Consider the following 19,893-nt stretch of genomic DNA (forward strand, 5'->3'; position numbering starts at 1 on the left):
GAGCAGCATCCTCTCCCTACACTTTATCTCCCTCGCTCATTGCTTTGATGTGTTGTGATTGCGTTGGTGTGGCGGTGGTGTGCCGGGTGGGAGGGGTTGGGGATTGGTGAGGGGGGGTGAAAGGAAGAGGAGGAGGAGGAGGAGGAGGGGGGTGTAGCAGAGAAAAGCGTTCTGCAGTGAAAATGTGCTCCCACTGAAGCGTAGAGAGACTGCAGCACAGTGAACAAGCCTGTGCACCACCTGCAGTCGTGTGTGTGTGTGTGTGTGTGAGCAAAAAGAGAGGGAAATAATCACCCAAGACACAATGATTCAACACCCAGCTCCTCTCCTCTTCTGTCATCCTCTATCCTTTCTTTCTCTCCTCCCTCCTTCGACCCACTTCTCCACACACACACACACACTACAATCATCTCAACCTCTGCTTGCCGTGACGGCTCCTGCTTGTCCATTTGTGTGTGCATATTGCGCATGTTGGTGTGTGAGACATTTCCCCTCCTTCCTCTCCTCTCCGTCCCCTCATCCGTCCATTTTCAGTCCCATTCAGTCTTTCAGTCCACCTCTCCCTTGGATCACTACTTGATGCGCACTTCTTTCTTTCCTTCACACACACAAACACACACACGTCATTGTCTCCTCTGCAATTCTCAAACATCAACACTGAGCGAATACACCCGGTTTGTCAGCCTCAACAGAAACCTCCTCTGTTTTTCATCTCCCCTCTGTCTTCCAACCGTTCTGTTCCCAGTCATTTCTCCTTTTCTCCCCCCCCTCCTCACTCTTCTGCTCCCCTCCTCCCGCGCTGGCTGAGTAAGTGCTGCAGCATCAGTGCATGTGTGTATGTGTGAGAGAGCAGCACAGAGTGTGAAAGAGGGAGAGTGTGTGTAAGAAGAGTGTGTGAGCGCGAAGCACCGGGGATCCTGAGCCTGGAGGAGAGCCGTGTGACTGGAGGGGGGCTCTTCTGCCTGTGGATGTATGTGCCAGGACAGCGATTTTTGCAGGCGAGCGTACGTGTGTGTGTGTGAGAGACAGTGAGAGTGGGCATGACAGTGTGTGTGTGTGTATGGGTAACAGTGTCGTCGATCAGCGACGGGCTCTTCGCATTATGCAGCCGACGGTGCTCATCACACTTTGAGGACTGACTCATCGAGACGGGGCTGTGGAGACAGGAGAGACAAAAGGGAGGGAAAGACAGATGGAGGGAAAGACAGGGAGGCAGTTCTAGGCTCTTGATGCTCCAGGTCCCTCCAGACCACCCAAAGGTCTAGTCCATTTGTGGGACGCCAGCAGCTTCACAGTGCCCCCCCTTGTCCCCCCACAAATTGGAATTGCAGACACACATCCAGACAGGTAGCCAAAATTGCCAGAAAGCCCTGAAAGGAAATGAAATCTCCAGTCATCGTCTGACTTGAAGGAAGATCCCGTCCCTTTCTGCTCCACGGACTTGGAAAAGAGGGTGTCTTGTTTCGGGCTTTTTTTCTTTTTTATCCCGTCCCGGAGACAAGAGGCTGGCAGATAAGACGGGACAGACACAGGCATGGCTCGCCTCAACTGGTGCCTGGCTGCCGTCATCAGCTGGGGCAAGTTCCTCTTCGCCTGCTTCTTTCCTCTGCGGGGGGCCAAACGAGACAAGGTAAGACTTCACATGAGGGGGGAAGGGCTGGGATTCAGTGGACTTGTAGGACAGTTCCTGCACGTGCCATCTTTTAGTGCTCAGTCACCAGACTTTTTTCTGTCACCAAATACCAAAACCTCATCTGGAATTGTCACCCTGCTTGAAATATGCATCTGGGATGGCCTTGCTCCCGATCATCCCACTCAACCATTCCATGCATTCGCCTGGCCGTACCTAAACCACCAAATGACGTAGCTGTGAAAACCAGCTTGGCATCCAGTCGTGGACCTTTGGAAAAGCAGTTGGTGTCCCTCTAAGTGCTGATTCAAGGTCAGTGTTACATCTCCAAGTGGTCTCCAGGCTGCTGCGTTGGATGGGCTTGGAGAAGGGTTTTTGGGGTACGCACTCGCAACATCCTCCTGGAACAAATGATTGTTTCTCCTGATACGTTGGGTCACCTTGCTTTTCACAACTGCAGGATTGTAATGCACCATTATTGGGGGTTTGCGTCGCTAAAAAACCGACCCTTGATTTGTTCCATTCATCTCCTGCCATCCCTTACATGCTGTGTTTGCTCGTTTTTGATAAAGGGCTCGTGGGTCTTTCATCACTGCGCCATATTCCGACTGTATGGCACATGTGCAGAGGCCAAACGGAGTTCAGTGAATGGTATCAGCTGAACGCACGCTCTGCCAGTATTATCAAACCCTGGGTGATAATCCGTGCTTTTTGCAGGGAGATAATCAATCCTGTGTTAAAACTCTGTTGCACTTTTTCCTCCACACGTGTAAGGACACCCGAAACAGTGCCCGAGGTGATCCAAGGGGCGTAAACACTTTCATACATGATTTTTTCCTCTCCTCTGATTTTGAATGCCACACTCATCTCTAAAGCGACGAGAAACCTTTCTCCAAGGCAGGAAACACTGACCAAATCAGCTTAATGCGCTGCATCCTCAGCAGTTCTTGAAAATGATCTGCCCCCGAGTGAGAGTATTTGCACAAAGTAAAAGCACCACTCGGGACATGCACGTTCCCCTCCCTACATCTTTGCTAATTGTGCATAATGAAAAGCTGCATCCCTCCAAGTACCTATCAATCAAGAGGTTTCAAACTTGAGTGTTGCAGTGACGTAACTCTCCTTTTGACTGAAACATCCTTTCTGTTGCGTATCAGCCGTTTGAGCAGCACTGGTGTAAGAAACTCTGGTGATGAAGGTTTTTTTTGCCTGTGGTGACGCCGTAGCGTGCAGTGCTGCAGCCGCCCATCTCGACAAGCCCCAACACCCTCCCACCAGCACCAGCAGCCGCCCCCCCTCCCACCCCACTGCCGCAGCTCCTTATCTCTACACCCGCGCTCAATTCCACCACACTCCCCTTGTCGCACTCCCTTGTATGTGTGTGTAAATGTGTGTTACTGCCTTTGCAGACACTCATTATGTATCTCCTCGACCCTGCACAATGAAGCCCCAACCCATTATGTTCATTCAGTCACAGCACAGCTTTTGCTCGACTTGTTCTGTCAGCAGTGGCCTTTTTTCTTCAATCTACAAAGAGGATTTCCTTTTGTTTGAATTTTACCCACTCTGAGAGCTGCTGGTGTAAGAAAACGAAGGTTTCTGCATCAGTTTCCAATTTCCTCTGGTCATACCTTTAACTATGCTTGGGAAGAGGCAGATATTTGCCCCCAGGAGTGTTCCCATGTGACAGTATGGACATCATACCTGCATGCATTGTCTATCCTCACTTCCTCCATTATTTCATGAAAGTCTTTGTCAGAATATTTGGGACTTTGGGGAAAGAGATCATCGAAGTTAGGTTGGAGACCTTACTTTGTCTTTTTTTGCTGATATAGGTACTTATTTCTAAGAAACTCCAAAAAGAGGAAGTATTTTCTTGCTGCAGTGAGAAACATGCTTCCTGGACTCTAATTGGCCAGATATTGCCAATTTATTCCAACCAATCATGGCAGGTTGCTGGAGCCTATCCCAGATGTTACAGGGCGCGATGGACAAGTCACCATCCTATCCCTTGCACAAACTCACGCCAACTGGTAATTTGGAGCTAAGCATCAACCTGAAGAGCACATTCATCAGCATACATCAGGTGTCAGATTTCACAGCTGTTCAGCCACCCTGCGTTCTGATTGGACGTCCAAAAACCGAAGCAATCCGCCTCGTTTCGCATCGACATCCATTCACTCTGTTGCTCCTCCAGCTGCAACACTCGAGCCCCGTCACGTGACCGACTGGGAAGTGAAAGTGGAGAGGTAAAGGCTCTGTGTCTTCCCCTCCGAGGACTAGCTGGTGAGGTGTTCAGTTTCCATGGCAACGCAGCTCACACGGTCCCCATATGATGGGGCCGGGTTACAACAGAGGGAGAGGGCTTGGAGCATCGCTGTGCGTGTTCGACGTGGTTTTTCTGTTCCAACGAGACGAGGAAGTGTAGAGGAAGGCAGGGGGGTGATGTGTAAAGGTTTTCTCCATGTGTGTTACTATGGAGACACTCCTGTGGTACCATGGAGGGGTTGTCCTCTCCCCTCCAATACCTTTTCACTCTCACTGCTCTCAATTCATTGACTTTCCTCTTGTGTCCTTTCATCTCCTGGCTTTCCTTTTGTTTCACCCTCATCTTTTATGAGATTTCCTCCCCTCTTATCTCCTTCTTACACTCCTCATGTCCACTCGTCTCCTCCTCTTATCTCTGCCCTCTTTTTCCTCTCACTGTTCTCTTCTTTTGCTTCACTTTATCTCTCCTTTTCTCATCCTTTCTGCATTTCATTCCACTTTTATTGTCGTGTTTGCTTTTGCATCCTTTAGTCCCTTGCATCCTCTTTTTTCATTGCACTTCCTATCTCCTCTTGATTAAACTCAACCTTTTCCTTCCTTTTCATTCTCTTGAATCCTTCCTTTCCTCCCTCTTATTCTTTCATTGTCTCGTCTTTCTTGAGTTTGAGTTTCCTCCCTCCCTAAAATTTCTCTTTACTTTCTTTCACCTTGTCTTCTCTCGTCTCCTTTCCTCTCCTCTGTATTTTGTATTTGCTTGCCTCCCTATTCATTTAACTAATGTCCCCTGGGGCAGTAAATTCCCATCAGGCCGTGCTGCAGACAGCCAAAAGAGAAGCGGGTTATGGGGAAACCTGTCCAGTGAATGGCTCCTTTAGATTGCCTCTCCAGCATATGCATAAAAAACCTCTTTCATTGCACGTTACATTCATCACCGGCTCCAAACTTACCTTCCACTCCGAGGTAACCGCGCCCTAAGATTCACAGCTGCCCTCAATGGCTCGCTGTATTCTGGGCCGGCGTTCAACATGATGGATGCTTTGTTATTCTAGCATTAAAGCTTTAATGTGATGGATTCTCCTGCGCGTGAGGAGGGAGCTCTTCTTCTTCTCTGGTCGGGTACTACCAAAATATTTGACTAACTTGGCTTGAGTGTGTTAAAAGCTGAAATCCTGCAGCGCGTGCCTTCCTGGCTCCCTGCCTGTGTGTTTTCACTGAGCTCCAGCATGTTGCACTGGGAATAAGGGAATATGAACCTGACCTCACTGTGCAAAAATGTTGTACGGAGAAAATACACCGCTCTCAATAGTGCTCCCAAAATCAATGCTTCTTTGCAGGTGGTAGAGTATCTTTCAAGTGGCTCCTTCTTTTTTTTTAACCCATGCATGAGGTGTATTATGTGCAGTTTGAAAGTGTGAAACATCTGCAGAGTGTTTGAGGGTCGGTTGGAGGCCACTAGAGGCTGCTAGCAACCCAGTTTAGACCAGTTGGCTGCAGGGAGAAGGTGTCTGTCATGTCTGTAAACCAGCTTTTTCCTCAATGTGTCAACACTGTGTGTGTGCTCATATTATGTTAATACAACACACACACACACACACACACACACACAGATTATGTGTCAGGTTAGCCTATGGATTGAGGTAACTGTTACAGTGGAAAGTGATGGAGTGCAGCAGGGATCAATAGAGGGTGTTTTCTCAAAATGAATTGGCTCTTAGCCCTTTATGGATCTGACTGTGGAGTGATGTAATGTGCCCGCACTGCTGATATAATGTTGATTCAGTGCTGTGCTTTATATAGATGTACACATGCAGGGGACAATTCCTTACACATGTGTTAGCATGTTTGCATGTCATGTTTGAGCTTTAATATCAGCACATGCAAACTTCACACGCCTGCAGACTTCCCCTCTGTTTGTCCAGCCATCCATCTGCGTCACAGATGCAGCCGGCAGATATTTTTGACAGAGCAGATCTGGAAACAGGAAAAGAGGTTGCCGATGAAAAATTGAAGTGACATTAGTGCAGACATGAGCGAGCATGCTCCGCCGAGGAGGGAAAGGAGGGAGTGAGGTATGCAGAGCAAGGAAGGTAAGGAGGTGGTCAATGAGCAGAGCGCGTGAGGGGGGACAGAGGGGGGAGAATAAAGGCCAGGACTCACCTCCTCCCCCTTGTTTTCCTCCGTGGAATAAAGTTACCACACTTCAAGAGGGAGGGCAGGAGTGAGTGGGCGAAAGGAAAGAAAGAAAGAGAAGACTTAGGCCAGCAGAGCGAGGAAAGCAGAGCAGCATTCCCTTCCCCACCCTCTGTGCACCTCGCACGTCTGGCATGGATCTGCGGCGCCCGAGCCCGGGCAGAGCCAGTGGGAATATCTTGGAATACCGTGGATTTCTGTCCTGATTGTGGAGAGCCCTTGAGTGGCTTTTTTTGTCCTCTTCAGGATGCCCTCTGTGTCTCTGTCTCTGCCTTCTGCTCTGGCAGGGAGCGCCAGGACATGGGTTTGCCTCTCCTGCATGTTCTGGGTAAGAAAGAAAAGATGCTGGGGGTGAAAAATCATCACAAGATATTCAAACCTGGCTTTCTTAGGTTGTTTTTCTCCTTTTCTCCTCATCTTGTGTGAGCGTTATGAGATGAACACTTCAGGGTTGATGCTTTCTTTGGAAATTACAGCACAGAAGCAGCACTGTTGCATGTTTCTGATGATATCTGCTTCAGATTTGTGTGTTTGAAGATTTGATTCAGGATTCAAAAAGTTTCCCTAGCTGCATCCCCCATGTTTTGGTCACTAGAGGTCAAGTTCACGTGATTTCCTCGGGCAGTAGTGATCTCCATCCTCTGATGCGGGCTGTTCTAATCCACTTGACTGTTTTATGGCGACTTGCATCGGCGTGTTCCTGCGCCCAGTCCACGCGGCCTCGGCACTCGTGCTATTTCTGGTTTCTCCTGTATAATTTAATCTGCTGCTGCTTGCTTCTCCTCCTATCTGGGACTGAGTGAGTGTGTCAGGAACCTGGAGGGGGGAGCTTTGAATGTAAAAGTCGAGGTCCTAAACCAACCTCGGACGTAGCGAAAATACGCTTAAAGAAGAAGACTTCTTTCTTTCTGTGCATGTTGGACGCACGTTGGCCTTCAAAGTGCCTCCTCAGCCTCTGAATCATACATCCAGGTACACAACTATGCTAACATCCCACATTACCTGCCTTTAATGCTCCTCTCTGCCGTGTAAAACAGCATTTATTGGAGAAGTAGGTGGATTTATTGCTTTTTGTAGTTGTGTAATGTATACACAGTGTGTAACCATCGCACCCAAGTGTTAAATGAGGCATCTGCCCTACTTTCCAGCTCGCGGTGGAGGAGAAGGCCATTTAGATGCGAGGGAAGAGAGATGCAGGGTTGGAGGAGCAGCGAGCAGCTCCCACGCAGTTCGTATGCAAAGTGAGACGCCGAGTCGTCCAAATGCGAGGCTTCAAACTTGACGTTATCACCGATCCAATCGATGACTGAAAGACAAGAATGGAGGAGGAGGTGAAGAGAGGAGGGAGGCGAAGCCGAAGCTGAGTGACGTGAGAGAAGCGTGTTCTAAGAAAGCTCCTCAAATACATGAGATTAATAATTTAGCAGCTGCACACGCGAGGGGAGAATATTTGATTTGACAAGAGGACGGATGCAGCCATGATGCAGGCTGGACCAATACCTGTGAGCTTACACTAAACACAGCTTCTGTCAGAGTTCTGCAGGATTTATGTCAGATATTCACTAGTTTGAGAGTATAGACAAGTGTTTCCTCTGGCTTTTTGATGATTACTGAGTGCGTCCTTCCTCTGCCTGCTTCAAGTTGTGATCCAGTCCCAGGCAGCTGAAACTCCACGAGTGTAGATGTATTGTAGATCCATCATGTCTTCAGATGTCTAACAGAGTCTCTTATTGACTGAGCAGAATCCCCAGGGAGCTCTGAAAATCAATCAGGCTTTGATTGGACCGTTACTGCGTGCCACGCCTCTGCGTGTGTCACCTCTGTGTTATTACATCCCCCCACTCACTCTTCCCCAGTGTGTATGAGCTTCCATTGCCTGTTCAGTGAAAGAACTCTAAGATAATCACTCAAACTTTTATTCTCTGATTTCTGAGTCAGAATCTATCAGAGATATAAAAATATGTTTAAAAACAAAGTGATTGTCCTCTTCTATGAGTATAAATCCCTGTTAATTGGCTGTTTATGCAGCACTGGACTCAATGAGGGTCAAGTGCTCTCATGTGGCTTCATCAGCGTCTGTCGTTTTTAGGGTCGTGACCTTTTCTGTAAGCGCTGCCCAAATGGTATCGCTCTATTTTTATCCTTTCACAGACTGCTACTGTTTGATGAAAGTATTACAAGAAAGGTCATTTTTCAGCTAATTTCTCTGTATTCATGTTTTTTTAGGGTATACACTGCAAAAAACTAAATTCTTATCAAGTGTTTTTGTCTTATTTTATGGATTTTTTTTATAACGCTTGAAATGAACAACATTCAACTTATCGGTCCAGGTAAGTGTCTTCTACAAAGTTTTATTTTTTCATCTTTTTAATAATATAATAGTAATAATAATAACAATAATAATACATTTTAACGAAATGAAAAAAACAGACAAAAAGGGGGGCAAAACAGAAAAACAAAATCAAGTTTAATTTTTCATTTTTTTAAAGAGATTTTCAAGACACATAAACATTTAATATGTTATACTCTGAAGGTAAAAATAAAATAAAATAATAATATATATGATAATAAAAGTAATTATTAAGATAACATTAAATTTATTTAATTTATTGATTTGATTTTCCTTTTTTAAAGACATAAATATTTAACATATGCTCTGAAGGTAAAAAAAAAAAGATAAAAAATAAATAAATACATTTAAAAAAACAAAGACAAAAAAGAGCACACAAAAGAGGTCAAAATAGAAAAATAAAATCAAATGATAAAATAGAAAAATTAAATTAAATTAAGAAAAAATAAATAAATAAAATAAAAAACACAAAAGATAAAAATTAGGTCTGAATTGCTTGTTACAAGTAAAATAATTTTTAAAAAGGGAGTTTCGCTGGAAAATTTGCTTGAAACTAGAATAAAGTCTTAATACAAGAAACTTTTCTCTTCCATTGGCATTTTTTTTTTACTTGTTACAAGCAAGTCAGACCTCATTTTGTCTTTAAATAACTTGAAACAAGACATTTTTCCAGACTGATCAGTCTAATGTGGCTCATATTAAGTCTAAAAAGACATTTTCTGCTGAAATTAAAACAAAAAACCTTGATAAGATTTCAGTTTTTGCAGTGTTGTCACCTCTGGATGAAATAAAGCCACCATAAGACCCACTTTTCTGTCTCCTCAGGGACACACTGTGCTGCTCAGCTGCCACCAAAGCAGCCAGAGACCTCCCTCCAGCTCCCTCCCAGCTCTCCCATCTAGTGCATTTGTGCATGCATGGTGTGCGGTTGCTGGATATCTTTGCGAGTCAGGACCGTCCTCAGAGAGCCAGTGTAGCCGTCACTCTGGCTAAACAATGCTCTGTGTGTCTGCAGCCAGGTGATTTATATGCGATGTGACCGGACGCCTCCCTGCAGGCCTCCAGGCCACCAGCAGCAGGCACAGCCCTCAGCTCCAGCACACTTCCCCTGGGCACTGAATGCACTAACTGCCCACGCATCTCAGACCGGAGTCTGGATCTCTGCCCTCGAATGTAACAATGATGAAAATAAAGCTGTGGAAATAAGAAAACGCTGACGTTCATCTTTCAAAAGCCCGTTTTCTGTTTTTTCTTCCTGTGTTTGTATTCCCCCCCCTTAGAGAGGACAGCTCATTAGCAAACATGGCGTTTTGAGTTCATTAGCAGCTTGCTAATGATCATAAGGAGCCCAGACTTCATGATCACAGCCCATTGATCTTTGTGTCTCTGCGTCTGCACCTGGTATTGATCATATCACACACTCGCACAAACAGCGTTACAGCTGTGCGTGCACAAACGCTTGGAGGTAGATCTGATGCATGCATGTGACATAACATACACTCACAGGAAGCGAGGTAGTCGAAAGCTCACACACACACACACGCACACTCTCACACACACTCACGTCTTCTTGGAGCGATCCACTACAATCTGGCAACCGGCCCACAGTGTCAGTCCGCAGGGATCGGCTGTATTGAGAGCAATAAATAAAAGATGCTGGACTCATATCTATGCTCTTGTACACTTATCCATACTCCCCTGACGTGGAGATGTAGACAGGAGAAGAAACCTGAGGTGTTGATGCTTGAAATCGTAGAAATTCTGCTTTTACCGTCTGAATTCGGATTTTCTGATGATTCGGATGCTCTAATTTCACCCACATCGTCTTAGCCTCCGTGCTAATTCGAGCCTTTTGATATGCCATCTGTGCATTGAGATCACACATTTGGAGCTAGCTCAAGAGTGGGGACTGCCAATGGGAGCAGAACTTACAGCGGGGTGACGCAGACTCTTACAGAAAACAGGGAGAGGAGTCAGAAATGCTCTTTAAACATCAATTTTTACACATTTAAAGGAGAGACTTTTAATTTCTAGGGCGAAAATATAAAAATAGCTCCACCTGGCTTCTAATTTAGTCTCATGAATACTTTAAAGCTGCAGGATGTTCTTGCAAACTCTCCAGAACACAACGCTGGACGCTCATCAGAATATCATAAATATCTCCCTGGTTTTCATTTTCTTTCTTCTTCCTCGTCGTTCACGTTTTCTCCCGTCACAAAGGCACCCATTGTTCCCGACAGAATTCTAATTTGGTGCAAATTGAAAGCAGGTGTGGCTCTGCTTTTTCATCTCCAGGCAGGACTCCTTCCTCCTCCTCCTCCTCCTAACGTGGTGTGTTGCTCTCTGTGGGGCCTTTTTCCTCACGCTTGACTTCACTGAGTCATGTCGTCCAGCGTTTGGGCCGGTTTTCGTGTCTTTCTGGGGTTTTTTTTTTCAAGTCTGGGTGAGTCATTCGCTGCCTTTCCTCACCTCATCTATCAGCCAGGTAGTCACGCTTTTGATATTTAAATACGCAAGAAAACACACCTAGTTTAGCATCTTTACTCCATCATTTCCTCTTGGTGTTTTAAGCCTCGTCTTTCCTCTGACTGAGCTTTAAATGGAACCACATGTTGAGGTTTACATCCAAGGAGGCGTGTCAGCCTTAACATGTGAATGAAGCTGGACATGTGGAAGTTTGTGCTGATGAATCTCTGAATGTGCAGGAGTGTGTCCAGAACTTTCAGACTCAGGAGCCCCAGCTTGGTTCTGGCTCTGTGCAGGATTAAAGCTCCCCGCGTGCACATGCATGTTCTGTGATCCGTTACAAACGCCAGGACTAATTTGTCTCTGTGCACCGTCCCTCTGCAGCAGCAAAAAGCCCAGCCCACCCCGCCCACCCTTGCTTTCGCTTTCCTCCCGCTCCCACATCTTGGCTCTAAGTGGGGTCGCGGTCGAGGTAGCGTAGTGATGCTTTTCATTAGCTAAGTGCAACTGGGGGAGAGGAGCACAGAGCCTTGATTTACTGGGCGTGCTGTCTATAAGCTCGCACACACACACTCACATGTACATACACACTCAACAGAAACACCTCCTCTCCTCCACCCCCCATCCCCGGCTCTTAGACTGCTCACTCCATCCCTTTATACCTCTTTTTCTCTCTCCGTCTGCGTCCATTTCCCCAACTGTTCTTTCCATTTTCTCTCTCTGGTCTCTCGTGGGAGTCTCCTGTTAACACGACACAGAGGACGAGCTCTTTGAGCTCTCTGAGTTAGCTTGTCTCAAAGATGGACGCTGTCTGAGGCTTTTGTGTTATAACCTTGAAAAGATGAACGTAGTTTAATTTTATTTCTTATCTTCTGCTTAAGTTTGGTCACGTTTGTGGGGAAAACTGGTAGTACACCCTGATGAGGCCCACATGTATCATACTTTAGTTGCTGTTTAAGCTGCTGAGGCCCTTTTCATTTAACCAGTCCAAAAACTTTTTTTTTTCTTTTTTAAAAATTATTTTTATTGAGATTTTCAAGACACATAACAGCAACAATAAATGCACTTGTGAATTCTTATGTAGTTAAAATTATATACACCAAAGAAAAAAAATAAAAATAAATGCAAATAATAAAAAATCAAAATATAAAATACAAATATATATGAATACATAAAGATATAAAATACAAAAAAGAAAAGAAAAGATAAAATAGGCAAAAATAAAAATGAAATGATAAAATAAAAAAAAAGACAAAAAAGAAAAAAACAGACAAAAAGGGTGCAAAAATAAAAATAAAATCAAACTACAAAACAACAAAAAAATAGAAATTAAAAATTAAAATTAAAATCATAAAAGACAAAAAAAAAGAAACAGACAGAAAAGAGGATAATGTAGAAAAATAAATTCAAACCATAGTAAAAATTAAGAAAAAAACAAACATAAAAGACAAAAAATAATAATAATAATAATAAGACCCCCAAAAAAACAATAAAAAAGGAACAAAAATGTAATATCAAACTAAAAAATAAAAAATTTTAAAACAAAAATATTCGATCAAATTTTAGAATAAATTTTACACACATTCAACAACAGGTCAACCCAATGTAAAAGAAAAAAAAAAGTCTTCCAACACCACATGCACCTTAACTTGTTTCACGCAATTCTTTAAATAACTTGAAACAAGACATTTTTCTGGACTATTCAGGTGTATGTGGCTAGTATAGAGTATAAAAAGACAATTTTTTAACATGGCAGCCGTCCAAAAACCATTTGCACTTCTGTGGTAGAAAAACTCACATGAGGCCACAGCGTGCTCATATATATGTATGTGTGAACTAGGTTGTATGTTTTCCCTCCTTTCTCCCTTCATCCCACCTCATCCATCATTGTTTGACAGCACATGTTGACCTCAGTTGCCGTGGCAGCCAGGTAACCATGGCTCCTGCCCGTGACACAGCCGGTGGCGTCTGATTGGCCCGGCCACCGGCTTTCTGCCAGCTCATCTTTAACATCAGGGCTGAAGAGCAGCACCGAGGTGCTTCAGCCTCTATTTATAATCCCAGCTGGGCCAACACTGCAAAAGATGTCCATCCCTGCCACTCTGCGGTCTCACCTGCTTTTCTCAGTGCTCCCTGCTCATGAAGCCATAATGAGATGCATGGCAGAGCAGGTAATTAAGTGTTTCTGCAGCAGTTATCAGCATATGTGCAGCATATTGTTTGTTTGGCGTTACCTGTTGTAACACCAACTCTGTGCAGCCAAGGTCAGCCATTGGAGATTCCTCTCAGGAGCTCAGGAGCTCAGGGAGCGCGCCACACTGTGACAAAAGCCATTAAGATTTAGGCAGATAGAGGAGGGGGTGAAAACGCTGAGAAATACATTTCTGTAAGAGCTTTGAGACAAATTGACTGCGGCACATGGAGGGAAGGAAAAAAAAAGAAAGAGCAGGGAGCTTCTGAGAGTTCCCAGAAAAATGAGCTGGAAAGCAACGCAGCAAAGGATTACACAACCGGCTTTCATCAGCGAGCATCATCACACCTGGAGTCCTTTGTAGCTGGAGTGCTGCTGGTTGGACGTCCGTCGTGGTAGAAGAGGGACTTGTTATGATAATTGTAGACACATGAAGTGATATGAGTCATGGATGTTTGCTTTAGAGTGATCCGACAATGAGGGGTACATTTCAAATCCATGGGGTGTACTTATTAATTTTACAGTGGGTCATTTGGCTGATATCTCATTCATTTCATCATTTATTTAGCAAAAAATGCAAATTGTGTGTTGGAATTTGCAGTTTTTGTGCTGTTTTTCTCTTCAAAATTAACACTAGAATAGATGTTTGTGTTTATCATATTACATATTTATAGTATTATTCGTTCAAAATAATCATTAAAACGCAAAAAAAGTTGTTTAAAACTATTCAAACAATTAATTTTGATAAAATAATTCACTTTGAGTGTATCTGAGAAATCTGCATCAGCAGTGTTACCCATTAAAAAACCCTATGATAATAATAAAAAATAATAATAAAATAAAATATAATTATTATAATTATTATTATTTTATTATTATTATTATTATTATTATTATTATTATTATTATTATTATTATTATTATTATTATTATTATTATTATTAAAAAATAAAAATAATTATACATTTTATTTAAAAAAATAAAATAAAAAGATATTCACAAAAAATAAATAAACAACACAAGGAGATAACAGGAGGGACAAGGGGCTATAAGGAATCAGAGAGGTTGAGAAATGCTGATAAATATGTAAATATAAAAATATATAAATCAGCATTAGTTTGCTCCTTTTTGGTGGGAACCTTGGAGAAAGTGTGTCATGTTTCAGCTCCTCCTCATCAATACTTCATTAGAATGATTGTCTGTACATGGGGCGCATTAACTGTACATCAACTGTGTTACCAACATTTTCTGGTGTTCTTACTATGGATGTTATAAAGACCAAACTGTGAAGAAAATGAACAGAAATATGAGCTGATGGAGGTCTGCAGTTAGCTGATGTTAATCCAACAGTTGACGTATTTGTTGACATTCAGCTTTGATTCTCTTTAAGTGAATCCTAATGACGTTTTTTGGCAGAAATGTCTTCAAGGATAAACTCCAGCCTCTCCTCCGGTTGATTTATCGTTGCGGTTTAATTGGTGTTAATTGTTCCTGCTGGGACTCTGGGGTTCATTCATCCTTTCTCAAGGTGAGGCCTGAAACAAGGCGTCAGTGAAACACTGCGAGCGTGAAGATTAACAGTCAGGCCGAGCTCAACCTGAGAGTGCAGCTGCAAAAATACACAGAGGAAATGACATCACTGTGAGTTAGTGAGGAGGAAACAATAACATAAAATCAGAACGCTGGAAAAGATGCCCTGAAAAATCTTCTTTGAAGTTTTTTATGACTCTGTGAAACGTTTGATGTGAAGCTGTTTCTTAAGAGGGAATCCTAGTGACCCAGTTGCTGTCGATTTGGCTGCGTTTGTGAGCTCCTGGTTTTAAGAATTAAGACGTTTTTTAGGGAGGCTGTCGTCTTCCTCATCTGTGTTTTAACCTCTTTGCTTTTGTAAGAAAATTCATGTTCGACATTCCTTTGACGCAGTTTTTGTGGAGCTGTTTTGTCCTCAGGCTGCTCGGAGAAATATTCAACACACACAAGAGTATAAGCGCACATCATTCCTCGAGTTTCTGAGGTTGTGAGCAGCTGTGAGGCTTTCTCTCTCCTTCTCTTTCTGCTCGTCTTCTTCATCATTAATTAGTCATTTAATTAGAAACTTCAAAGTGAAAGCATCCTCTGCTGGTGGGCGGGACCTGTCAGTAAGTGTATGTCAGCGAGGAGCGTGCAAACACGAGGACACACACTGATGCTGCTCATGGTTGATGAGATAACTTGTGCTCACTAATCTCAAACTTTAGAGGAAAAAAAAAGAGAGACAGAGCTCATGAAAGAGACTAAACCCTGCAGCCACACACCAACACTTCATTGCTGAATATTAAATGTGTTTCTCCTGGCGTCCGTCCAAGCCGCTCTCCCCTGATCCCCTTCTTCCTTCCTCTTTCTCTGCAGCCCGACGAGCTGGAGGGCGTCCACACACACACCTTCAAGCTGAAGCCATTCAAGAAGGCCAAGAGCTGTGATATATGCAAGCAGGCCATCACCAAGGAGGGGCTCATCTGCAAAGGTGAGAGGAGAACTCTCCATCCTTACGTTTGTTAAAAGGTGAATTAAGAGTGCTTAAAGGTTTCTGTGCAGAGGTGACTTCCCTCTAAGCGGTGTGCTAAGCTAAGTTAAAAATCTGCTTGTGCAGGCATGGTTTTAATATCAGTCTTCTCATTTCACTCCTGGCCTTTTCCCCAAAAATCTGCTGTTAATCACGCTCACTCTGACACTTTGACTTCCCAGTTAAAAAAATCTGGATCCGACAGCTTTATTGTTGTTGTTTTTAACACCCCAGATTAGCGTATACCCCTACATTCCACTATTAACAGACTATTTTTAATCAATTCTGTCATGTTTCGTCTTGAAAAAGCTGAAAGAATGAGGCTGTTCACATTTCAAACATCATTAAATCTGAGAGAAACATTGCTAGTTTCAACTTCTCAGTAAGGAAAGTTCCTATTGGCTGTCCCAGAAGCCTCTTAAAGCCACTAACTAACGCTGACCATTGAGGAAATCAAAATACGCTTCAACCTCAGATTCTCCAAACTCAAGAAAAGTTGCAAGAATTATCGACTTTAAAAAAAAGTCTTAAAATGTAGCGACAAAGTCACTAAGCTGGCGACACTTAGTCGTGGTTTTATCCTCCACTTTCTTACCGCCGTCATCAGAGCTCACGCTGCTAGCAGAACGCCACATCAAGGTCCACCCGCTAACTCCTCATGTAAACAACAACAGATGCTTCCCTACAAAGTGTCCTCCTTTACCTCAAGTTGCACATGCGTATGATCGGAGCTACATACTTGCTTCAAACTGAGAAAATTAAAAAAAAAAAAAAAACACGAACCAAACAAAGCACATGCACCCCAAATCGAGTGAGGAGAACGAAAGAGATTCCATCCCTGTTACCTGCCGGCAACGCCAAAATATTCACTTCAAACTTAGGAAATGAAGAAAAAAGAAAAGCACAAACTGAACCAAACAGCTTGGATTGTTTTCATAAACCGTTTCATCCCTGTTACCTGCCTACAATGCCAAAATATTCACTTCAAACTTTGTGACGTCTTCATGACTGTTTCTCCAAACCTGACCAAGGAGTTTCAACGACAGACCTTAATGAAATCATTATGCACTGATAATCATGTTTCACGATTGTCGTTCAGATTGCATTTCCCATCCACCGAAAGGCCAAAAATCAGCTTTCCTCCTTCTTTGATGACATAAAATGTTCCTGGCAGCCTGGCAACAGAATATCCATCCCCTCACGTCAGCAGGAGTTTGAGTTTTTGTATCTACAGCTTGCGCACATGTACAGCCCCAGCTTCGGTTTCCTCCTCCTCTCCCTCCCTCTTCTCCTCATCTTCCTGAAGTCACATGTGTTCGATTCTAAATTTAGACCAACGAAAGGTTTTATTGTTACTCCAGGAAAAGTCCAGGGGAAATTAACGTTAGAGGGCTCCCTGGCAGCCTCTCTGTTTTTTTACTTCCTCCTCTCTCCATCTCTCCGACACCCTTCCTCCTGCTCGCTCTGTTTCTTCCCTTTGAACTACAAAAAAACACATTTTGGTTGACAAACACCCAGAAGCCCGGCAGGAGCAGAGCGGCCTCCGTGTAGCAGGGCTTTGGCTGAGGATTTTGCTGTTAAAATTAGCATGGCTGCTGCTGCTGCATTAGCCTAGATAAGAGGGGGAAAAAGGGGTGGGGAGGCAGAATAAAGAGGGAGAAACTGGGGTATGGGGGGATTGGGAGAACGGCGAGAAAACAAAGGAAGGAGAGAGCAAAGAGGAGCACAGGAGAATTACTTTCCCTTTCATCTTCCTTTTTGTTCATTCATCCTCTTTGTTAAAATACAGTAAGCTTTCTGTGCCTCCTGCAGTCTGGCAGCACCAAGAAAACCGGTTTAATCAGCAAAAAAATATCAATTCGGGCTTCTTTTTCCAGATTCTCCTGCTCTGGTGCAGGATTTCAAGGAAACACAAGGACACACGTCAGTGTGAGCATCCTTCCTTAAAAAATCCATGTCCATCTTACCTTCTTTCCTTTCCTTTCCTTTCCTTGCATGTTTTCCTTTAACAAAGCAGAGTGAGGGGAGCCTCCTGTGGATAAGTAGGGCTCATTAACAGCGTAAAAACCTCATGATGATAATGATTCCCTCTGGTGCCTTCGTGCACCGGCTCCAGGTCTCAGAGATTTTTATTTTGCACAAGAAATTTGAAGTAAACTCGGACTGTGGGTTTATTTTACACTCGTTAGGAGAGATGCTCCTCTAATTGTTGGATAATTTCCTCTTGAACAATCTAAATAATCACCAATCAGCGCTGCAGTCATCCATTTATTACATCACAGAAGTTGTTTTTCTTCGAGACCACCCACAACATTCCTGCAACGACACATCTGACTCATGCACCACCTGGGGACCACCTAGAGGGAGCAGGTGTAAGGGTGAAAGGTCACACATGCACAGGCGTCTAAACATGGCTCTTTCTTTTTCTGATTATGGCGCTAGCTTTGGATTCTTCCCAGTCTGCTTTGACCTCTTTAAGGGAGCGTTTAGAGACAGTTTTAGCCGGTTTTGGTGTCGTTTTGAAGGAAAAACCTGCATTCCAAACAAATCAATGGATGCTTGCTTTGTGTAGCCACTAGAGGGCAGCATCACAGCACGTTAGCGCCAGGATAAAAGCTGACCTTGTTTCCTTTGCAGTTCATTCAGCAGCAAAAGCTGTCAGGTGTTTTTCTGCAGCAGTGGAGAGACTTTATGTGCAGACTGATTTTATAAAAGATGTGAAAGCACAAATGACGTCACTCTCTGTCTTCTCTTCCAGCGTGCAAGCTGTCCTGCCATAAAAAATGTGAAGTGAAGGTAAGACACCCAGCATCTTTCTTGCTTCTCGATATCATCACTTATGCACACACACATGCAGAGGTGTGCACATCAACACTGTCACGCATGTGATGCATATTTCATTGAAGTGTCACATTGATATTCATCATAACATGCACAGTAGGCACATACACTGAGACACATGCAGTGGTTTATGTATGTTCCTCCTTGTTATTGTTTGTTTTTGTTCTAAATCATGAGACAAACACCAGGAAGGACAGGAAGTTGTTAAATCTGACCACATCATTCTCAGTTTAGCTTCTTATATTGAGAGGAAACACAAAAACACATCAATCACCTCAAATATTACTATAGGAACTAAATCTGTGTGTTCCCAAAACATCCAAGGAGAATATTTCTTCAACCAGGAGAGGCTATTTGTGGTGGCGAATCATGACTCATTCATTCTGGTGGTGACAGATGAAGGAGGAAGAAAAACCTTTTATTTGGTAAATCTGGATGAGAATTCAAGTTCTGGCACAATCTGGTTCTATAATCCATCAAATCAGGACGTCAAACATTTGTGTTGGCTCCGCCAAGTGAAATCGACCCGTCGGATAAAAACAATCAGGACACAATGCGGCAGCGCCAGGCTCTTTGTTTCTGAGCGGGTCTGTGGATTTAGGCACACACTCGACTCCACGCTGACCCTGAGCAGTAAATTTGTCATGAGTCACAATGAGGTTGAGGGAAAATAACTTCTGTGCTGCACTGATTTCGCTTTATGTGTTTATTTTCAATTTTATATTGTAGAGCAGGGGCGGCGTCACGGGTGGGCTCAAGGGTCCCAGGCCCACCTCAGACTTTTCTTTAAAAAGATATTTTTTCTTTCTTTTTCTTTTTTTTAAATTGGTTTTAAATGTAAATATTATATATTTTTTCACTCTATGCTCGTTTTGTCATCGTTAGATGCCCTGTCGTTATAAAACAAGCCAAGTTTGGCCATTTTTAGCCTGTTGGTAAAAAGTTATGACTCATTTAGCCTTGTGTTATGTCATTAGGACTAGAGAATGATTTTGGGATTCTTTTATTTAACTGTGGTTGATGCTTCTGCTCTTACAGCCCATTGGTGCATCAGTGCACTACTTTTTGGTCAATACCATTGACAGCTATTGCCAACTGATGCACTAAAATTTTATCAAATATTAATGGATCAAAAAACATCAAAATCTGCTTTAAACCAAACATAGTAACAATAATATATCCATATGGTAGTAGTTATTAACTAACTTTTGTAATTCAAAATGGGTTTGGCCCCCCCAAATTAAAATCCTGGCTCCGTCTCTGTTGTAGACTCAGACACAGTAACATTTTACGCAGCATCTTTGATTTTACGACACCTTAACAAGACCTATTCTGATTTTAATGAGGATGTGATAAACATCTACGGAATACTCCTTTATAAACACATTTTTCATACATTTCTGACCTGAGTTTTG

At 43.3% G+C, this 19,893-nt stretch overlaps 1 protein-coding gene across 10 annotated transcripts in view; it reads left to right on the forward strand.

Annotated features, from left to right (window-relative positions):
* Positions 1-585: 585 nt before the first annotated feature.
* The window catches only part of tns1a (tensin 1a), a 58,036-nt gene continuing 38,728 nt past the window's right edge, over positions 586-19,893 (forward strand). For 4 of the 10 annotated variants that reach the window (XM_074664203.1, XM_074664206.1, XM_074664212.1 and 1 more), the window contains exons 1-3: positions 589-1,630; positions 15,484-15,598; positions 18,396-18,433. In XM_074664203.1, coding sequence (XP_074520304.1) covers positions 1,535-1,630; positions 15,484-15,598; positions 18,396-18,433 — 249 coding nt within the window. In that variant the 5' untranslated portion in view covers positions 589-1,534. Of the gene's footprint in view, positions 1,631-6,320; positions 6,417-15,483; positions 15,599-18,395; positions 18,434-19,893 lie in introns of those variants that run through there. The other 6 variants (XM_074664204.1, XM_074664209.1, XM_074664205.1 and 3 more) reach the window with 4 other exon arrangements.

This window comes from Halichoeres trimaculatus, unplaced genomic scaffold (assembly GCF_033239565.1).
Source record: "Halichoeres trimaculatus isolate MK-OKI-2021-1 unplaced genomic scaffold, fHalTri1.1 fHalTri1_scaffold_24, whole genome shotgun sequence".
Classification (NCBI taxonomy): Eukaryota; Metazoa; Chordata; class Actinopteri; order Labriformes; family Labridae; genus Halichoeres; species Halichoeres trimaculatus.